This window comes from Misgurnus anguillicaudatus, chromosome 2, assembly GCF_027580225.2.
Source record: "Misgurnus anguillicaudatus chromosome 2, ASM2758022v2, whole genome shotgun sequence".
In the NCBI taxonomy this organism is placed as follows: Eukaryota; Metazoa; Chordata; class Actinopteri; order Cypriniformes; family Cobitidae; genus Misgurnus; species Misgurnus anguillicaudatus.
Genome location: NC_073338.2, coordinates 12397166 through 12405480, shown reverse-complemented (window position 1 = coordinate 12405480; position 8315 = coordinate 12397166). Strand labels below are relative to the sequence as shown.

Sequence of the window (8315 nt, the reverse complement as noted above, 5' to 3'; positions counted from 1 at the left end):
CACAAAAAATTAAATATGAACATGGCTATTCTCACTTTATTGTAGAAGCATGCTCTCTGGGAGACCGAGATTAAAGAAGCTGTCATAGCCGTGCTTCCATCAAATGAAGAAACAACATCCTGTACATTTTTAAGAGTAACAGACTTCAAAACACTACGTCCCCAAACATGGCTTAATGGAGAAGTAAGATGCTTAGAATCATTATAAACAGGGTTTCCGCGGGGTCATAAAAAGTCTTAAAAAGTCTAAAATTCAGAAAGTTAAATTTAAGGCCTTAAAAAGTCTTTAAAATGCCCAGATTTTTATCCTAGGTCTTAAATTTAATTTACCCAAGTCTTAAATTTCTTACCTCCATTCATTCTCGAAAAGCGTTGTCCTTAAAAAAAATAAAATGGTAATTTAAAATGCTGTAGAACTAATCAGTGGCGAAGGCCAAAATTGTTTGATGGGTGGGCCTCTAAAAAGAAAAGTTCGGCACTTCGCACGTCACTGGATTGCACTTCAATCCAGTTTTTAATTATTATTTTTTAAAGACGATACACATGTAGGCTATAACAATCCACGCAAAACCCAGTTATATTGCCCACTTATGTCTATTTTTATTACCAAAAAATATCAGATTACTTGATCATTATTAATTACCAAAATAATTGTTAATGAAAACTGTAGATTGTTTAAAACATTTAAAAATTGTGATTTCAGTTAAATTAAAGGCTATTTTCTATTCTAAGGCTATTCTCGTCTTATTTTCGTGAACCCAGTCTCATGTCTAGTTTCATTTTCTGAAGTGTCTCGTCCCACCCCGAGGTCTTTGTTTTTTGTCATGAAAGCTAAAAGGTCTTAAAAAACACATGGGCGTTTGCACACTGGACTATAAAATTTTCATTGTCGTGATATAGGTCTTAAATTTCATTCATAATGGTCTTAAAAAGTCTTAAATTTGACTTTGTTACCCCTGCAGAAACCCTGTATAAAGAACTTACTGTTAATAGTTTTTGCTATTATTTATTCAGATATTTTTCTATTCATTTCTTATTTCTTTATACATAATCATTGCTTGAAAACACACAATCATTGTATTGCATTTTTGGTTTAATCACCAGGAAGCAACTATACTTTTTACAGTCATTTAATGCAATCAATGTGACAGACATTTATTTTCAGACAAACACACAAACGCACTAACCCACACAAACGCACGCACGCACGCACGCACACACACAAACACACACGCACGTACAGACGCACGCGCAATAAATCTAATATACTCTTAGACTTTCAAAGCATTAAAAACTCTTAATAGTTTGTATAATAACATTCTTTAAAACCACTACGAGTTATGTTACATTAACCAACACACATATTTTAAAAAGATACTGGGCTGCGTTCCCCGAAACCTTCTTAGCTCTACGTCGTTCTTAAGTTGTACCTTAAGCTGTACCTTATCGTTAATACGTGTTTCCCGAAACGTTCTTAGTTACGTATACCTTCTGTAAGTCATTCGTTCGGAAGGTTGGTCTGGAGCACTCTTAGCTTTACCTTATCCCTCTTGACTCCGCTAGGGGCCATCATTTTGATAAAAGCTTGTGTACATTGCAGTCTAGGCCTATATAATTAAATATCTGTAAAAAAAAAGTTACCATACACTCCGTGTTCAATTAGGCAAATATTATTTTTATTTAAAGAATAAAACATTCACATAACTAGACATTATTATTATTATTATTATTATATTTTTCAAAGGTACATCAGATGCAAACTGTTAGACATGTAGGCTTAAGAGACTTATTTAAAGAGAATGGAGGAGTTGGTGAAACTGTATGCCAGCTATACAGCGAATAGTCACACAATTTAGTGTATGTGCATTTCATCCGTGAAATATTTAGGCTACCGACTAGTATTTTAGCTGCAAATAAATAAAATAAGTAAAAATCGCATGCCACGAGAGCAAATTCAGCAGACTTTGCAGAGTCAATTTCAACGCAGCAGCCCCGAAATTTATCTCATGGCGGCTTTTATTTCTTTCTTTATATCTGCATAGTAGCTGTTGTAAATATGTTTTGCGTGTTGTGCTTTTATAAATTAGGTAAATAAATACACCGTGGTTGTGGACTAAATGAAGACACTATGGCAAATATATTATAATAAGGGATGCTCAAACTTTTTTAATCTGGGACCCACAGGTAGCCTATAATCTATTCCACCTAAGCTTTTTAAATAGGAATATAAAGAGAAAACGTTATACTATTTATTTAGTTATAGTATTTTTGTCTATGCCTTGTCATATTAAGTTTAATTAAAATACCTGTTATATTATACCCGATTATTTCAAAATCATAATTGTTGACTTCCCTAATTTTGATTTTTAATGTTAATTTGACATTACATCGAAGTTTTTAAATGTTTTATAACTTTGAGGCAACTACAGTGCATGCCATTCTTCATAAACATTCAAAAGAAACTGCTCCACTTGATTACTGCGTGTAGTCTCCAAATGTCAACAAATTTTCCACATTAAAACTCATCAAAGCTAAAATCTAAAGCAATCATAAAATATTTATACAATATATATATATATTTTATATTTTGAGGTTGACAGAAAGGCTCCAGAAATGCGGCCATTAAACTTTATTCGCACTGTATCAGCACAATAAACGCGTGAACTAATGAACAACAGTTTGTTTTTATATATTTATATAGTTTTTATAAGTGTAGCCTAATGCACAGCCAAGCAAGGTGCCTTGCACGACCCACCTTATCTCCCTGCCCGACGCACATTGGGCACCCGGTATAAATGATCATTTCAAAGGCGAACGCATTGGAGCAGTTTATGCATGGTACGTTTGGACATGAAGTATCCGGTTTTGCACGGGTTTGATATAAAATAAAATGTCAAAGGTTGGATTTAGTTGTTTGCAATTTGAATTATTTTTTACAAGATATAAATTTAATTTGAACTATTTCTGAAATTATTATTTAATAAAGAACACCGCTATCTCATAACGCAGCCAAGAATCTATTACATAAAGTGAACAATTGATTGTCAAACAATCGATCAAACCTATTTAGCACCATTGCCGTGGACAGCACCTGGTAACGTCGTACGTAAGAAAGTATACCTTAAGAAACCCGCTAAGGTACAGTTCGGGAAACACGCCTAGAAAAGGTATACCTGTAGTCAGGGCCGGAGTGGGGCCACTTTTCAGCCCGAGAGTTTCAGGCCCAAGACCGGCCCACTTTTTCCATAGTGTTATTCCAAATTAGCACTTTTTTCAAATTGGATAAATAAAGCAACAGTTCAGCTCTTACTATAGTTTTTATTAATATCATGGTTCAACAAATAAGGTAAAAGTTAAATAATATTTCACTTAAGATGAGAAGTTAACAAAAATATTCCTCTACACTCTAATGGTGCATTCCGACCAGACGCGTTGGGGGCGTTAAGCGCGGGTGATTTACATGTTAAGTCAATGCAAAGGCGCGAATAGACATCATGCGGCGCGGTTCGCGCTAATGGCGCGGTGCGAATTGAGCTTTTAGCGCGAATGGCGCGGCGCGAAATGAGCGTTTCGAGCGTTGACGTGCGAATGGCGCGGCGCGGATTGAGCGATTTGAGCGTTGACGCAGATTCGCAGGAAACGCTCGAGTTGAAAAATTTGAACTTTGGCGGACTTTCGCGCCGCGTTAACCAATCAGGAGCTTTCTCTAGTAGTGACGTACCTACAGGAAGCGAGCGGAGGCAGAAAGACGAGAACAACAATGGAGGAGAAACTTATAATCGCCGTTTGTGGACACCCAGACATTTACGACACCACTTCGTACTTTTATAGGGACAGGAATAAAAAGGATCTTGCTTGGAAGAAAGTGAGTGAGGAAGTCGGACAATCCGGTAAGTTGTAAAAAACGCACTTTACTCCATTTGAGCTGTGTGTATATATATGTATACCTATTGATACTTCACGCTAGCTAAAACGGCGCCAAATTCAATGTATTCTACAACTACTTTCCCCTGATGAGTTGATGTGTTTAACCAGCGGAAATGTGCCGAAAGAAGTGGAAGGGTCTGAGGGATACCTATTTAAAGGAGAGGAAAAAGGAGATGGAGAAGCGAAGTGGGTCAGCAGCAGGGTCAGGGAAGAAATGGAAATACTCTGCGGTCCTGTCTTTCCTCGACCCCTTCGTCTCCCCACGGGAGACAAGCGGGAATATGGAGAGGGGGGAAGAGGAGATTCAGGCCGCAGGGTACGACCACCCCGAGAGCCAGAGCGAGGCAGAAGCAGCAGCAGGGCAGTCAGAGACAGGAGGTGTGTTGCCAATTGAAGCAACACAACAGTGCATACATGTTGTTTTTTATGATGAGAAGTAGAAATTAATTGAAAGTGAACATTTATTTCTCTCTGGTGTAATGATTGCAATGTTGTATTACATATAATATTTATATTTGTATTAATATTTTATATATTCATGACAGAGCCGACTGGTTACGTTGATAGCAGTGAACCTGGGTCCCCTCTGCCAGAACCTGCTGCTGCTTCTGCTTCCCGTCCTGGCCCTTCAACACCTGCTGCTGTACCCAGAGGTGTGCACAGGCAATAATGATCATGTTTTCATGCATATTATATTCAGTGGTGTAGTGGTGCTTGGAGAGGTGGGTATACTCTTAATTTATGCCCCCAGTTTATTTTTTAAGTGGGCATACCCCATGCCATCTAATAAAGTGGTGGTTATAATGTTTATACCCTGCACTACACCACTGATTATATTTACATTTGGCACTCATAGCCTCACACAACACTTAGAAGTGAGTTTAATCCTTTTCTGCCTTCTTATTGTACAAAATGTGTTATCATTTGATACAGCACCGAGACGAGCTGGTCATAAGAGGCCTAGGGAGCAGCCATCGGAGGTGGAGCGGCAGCTCCTGGAAGCACTCCAGACGCGTCCTGCGCCACCTCCGCCTCCACCGCCACCACGCTCGGATGAAGAGCTCTTCCTTATGGGTCTGGTTCCTACCCTGCAGATGGTGCCGCCTCACAGAAGAGAATATGTAAAATTTCAAATGTACAAATTATTATACGAAAACATAACAGTAGTACTCAATTTAGAGCCTACAGATTAATTTTGAGGCAGCACTTTCTGCAGGATGGGAACCAGAATTGCTTCTCCTTTCTCCTCTCCTTTAATCTCTCAGTTCTTCCCATCTCTCAGTTCTTCCCAAGCAAGATTCTTTTTATTCCTGCATGAAAAATAGTTGTAAATGTTCTTTGTACATAGTTTTTATGTGATTTTTATTTATTTTGACGAATGAAATGTTTTATACAATCACCAAAGTGATGTGTTTTGGTGTCTAACTTTTTTTTTATGTCTGAATAAATTATTTTGAAATATGACTTAATGCCTGGTGTGATTCTAATGCACAACAAAGCAAGTGTTTTATCACATAAACTTGATTTCAATATGTGACACATTGATTTTGTATTGAATGCTATTTTTTCCATATCTAAATCTTGATTTTCTGAAACATTACTTTATGGACAGTGTTGTGGGATGGAAACAAAGAAATCACAGGAAAGTTTAATTACATTGAGGCTGGCTCCATTTATTATCAATACAAAAATAAATGACGGTATAAATTATTTTACAGTAATAACATGAACAAAGAAATTGCACATACCTATAGAATTATTAAACATCAAAAGAGGAATGACATTGTTCAGCTATGTTACTTATGAATGTGACAAACTTGCAGTCATACATTTCTGAATTAGATGAACAACCCCAAATATGGGCTTGTTTACCATGCATGGACTACTAATAATGTATGCTTTTATCACTGGTAACACTTTAAAATAATGTTATTTAGTTAACATTAGTTCATGTTAACTAATGTAGTTAACTAATGATGAACTGCACTTATACAGCATTTATTAATCTTTATTAATGTTAATTTCAACAGTTACTAATACTTTATTAAAATTTGATTAACGTTATTTAATGCACTGTGAAATAAGATGAACAAACAATGAACAGCTTTATTTCTATTAACTAACATTAACAAAGATTAATAAATACTGTAACAAATGTATTGCTCATGGTTTATTCATGTTAGTTAATACATTAACTAATGTTAACTTATGAACATTATTATAAAGTGTTACCTTATCACTTTACCTTATACTCCCGTGGAAAACCTACCATTTAAAAAAAGTTAATGACTCAGGGTCTAAAATTAAATGTGCATGTTGTGGTGGACCTGACAGCCTGGAACTAGGCCAGCAGGAGTAGAGCAGACGGATAGACCAGACACAGTGCAGCCATGACCTGCTAAAGAAAGGAGGCAAAACAAAACAACATACAAACCAATAATTTTACATAGAAAACATATTGCATTTAATTGTAAAACACACACATATATACATACATATATATATGTGTGTGTGTGTGTGTGATATATATATATATGTATGTATGTATGTGTGTTTTAAGATTAAATGCAATATGTTATATGTAAGATTACTGGTAATGGATGTAAAATTCTTTTATGATGCTCTTTATAGGTTGGTGGGTGGCTCTTAAAAGAGCCGTTGTGGGGAAGTCACAAGTAGGACTTCAAACACTACTCTGTTGGCTGCCATGGTACTGCTCCCTCCGCCGAGAAGTGTGCCATGAATACATCCCTCACCCGGACAGCCTCTCTGGAGGAGTTGTTTGCCGCAACCCGACCCAGACCTGGCAGCGGCTGTTCTCCAGCATTTCCTGCGCCCCTCATAGCAGGTGCCTCTCTCCCCTCTGAACATCTTATGAAGTTGTGGAGAACACATGTTGCCTTCACACACTTCTCTGCAACTTCAGGCTTTAGCTCAATGACCCGCCGGTACATCCTCCACTGTGAGGAGAGGATGCCAAAGGCGTTCTCAACCACCAGCCGGGCTCTGGAGAGACGGTAGTTGAATACACGCCTCTCTGGAGGAAGGGAGCGTCCAGGAAAGGGCCGCATTAGGTTCCTCCGCAGCGGAAACGCTTCATCAGCCACGAAGACATGGGGCTGGGGTCCTCTTTCTTCAGCTCCAGGAAGAGACTGGTCAGGAGGCAGATGAAGGGTGCCAGCCTGGAGAGCCTGTCCAAAGGCGGAGTTCGCCAGAATCCCACCGTCACTGGTCCTGCCGTACCCCCCAACATCGATCACTCGGAAGCGATACTTCGCATCCACAACTGCAAGGAGAACGATGGAGAAGGTTCCCTTGTAATTGTAGAACTGAGATCCTGAGTTGGGGGGTGCCTTCATCACCACATGCTTCCCATCCACCGCTCCACAGCACAGAGGGAAGTTCCACCGCTCCTGGAATCCCTCTGCGATGGACCTCCAGGTATCAGTGGTGGGCACAGCCATGTAGTCCTCCACAAGGCAGTCCCAGATGGCAGTCACTACCTGGGGGATGATCTGGCACACAGTGGAGACACCAACCCTGTAGCTGGACGCTATGGACCTGTATGAGTCTCCAGTGGCTAGAAACCTAGAAAACATAGTTATAAATATTATAATAATATTATATTAATATATTATTATTATTATTATTATATTACTATAAGCAAACTGCAATACAACCACTTTATTGAATTTAAAGGAAGCCTAAATCAAAATTTAACAAGGATTAAACTGTGACTGAAAAACCAGGACTAAATTAGGACAACACAGGACAAAAGTAGGACTCAACCAGGTCTAAAACACTATTATACTAGAACAAAATCAGGTCCACATAAAACTAAATCAGTACTTAAAATACAAAGACCTACTGAGCACCAACAGTGCCCTTACAAAAATTAACCATAGTTTTATTGTGGTAAAGTGTAGTAACCATGTTTTTTGGTGTATTTATTACTATAAGCAAACCCATGGTTTTACCACAGTAACCATAATTAAACTATGTTCAAAACCATGGTTATTTTGTGATTACCATGGTTTTACTACAGTTACCATGTTTTTGTGTTTTAACTGTAGTAAAGCCATGGTTGATTTGGTATCCGTAGTTGGAAAAACATTGATAGATAGCGTATATTAGCATACTGTATTTAATATATCCCTTACGAAAATTAATCATGGTTTAACAACAGTTAAAACAAAAAAATATGGTTATTGTAGTAAAACCGTGGTTTTGCTCATAGTAATCAATACACCAAAAAAAACATGGTTACTACACTTTTACCACAATAAAACCATGGTTATTTTTTGTAAGGGATATAATATACTGTATTTAAAATAACGATAAATTTACTAACCGAAGACAGATAGACAGGCGCTTCGCAGCTGGGTGTAG

The 8315-nt window shown here is 37.9% G+C and overlaps 1 protein-coding gene across 1 annotated transcript; it reads left to right on the top strand.

Moving 5' to 3' along the window:
* Positions 1-3404: 3404 nt before the first annotated feature.
* On the top strand, positions 3405-5949 carry LOC129441735 (uncharacterized). Its single transcript, XM_055201418.2, has 4 exons — positions 3405-3889; positions 4035-4304; positions 4472-4579; positions 4860-5949. The coding sequence occupies exons 1-4, from the start codon at positions 3760-3762 to the stop codon at positions 5117-5119; spliced, it is 768 nt and encodes a 255-aa protein (XP_055057393.2). The 5' UTR covers positions 3405-3759; the 3' UTR covers positions 5120-5949.
* Positions 5950-8315: the final 2366 nt, after the last annotated feature.

Coding starts and splice junctions, on each gene's coding strand:
- LOC129441735 (XM_055201418.2), top strand. CDS start 3,760: ATGGAGGAGAAACTTATAATCGCCGTTTGTGGACACCCAGACATTTAC. Junction 3,890..4,034: donor TGAGGAAGTCGGACAATCCG/GTAAGTTGTAAA, acceptor GTGTTTAACCAG/CGGAAATGTGCCGAAAGAAG. Junction 4,580..4,859: donor ACCTGCTGCTGTACCCAGAG/GTGTGCACAGGC, acceptor CATTTGATACAG/CACCGAGACGAGCTGGTCAT.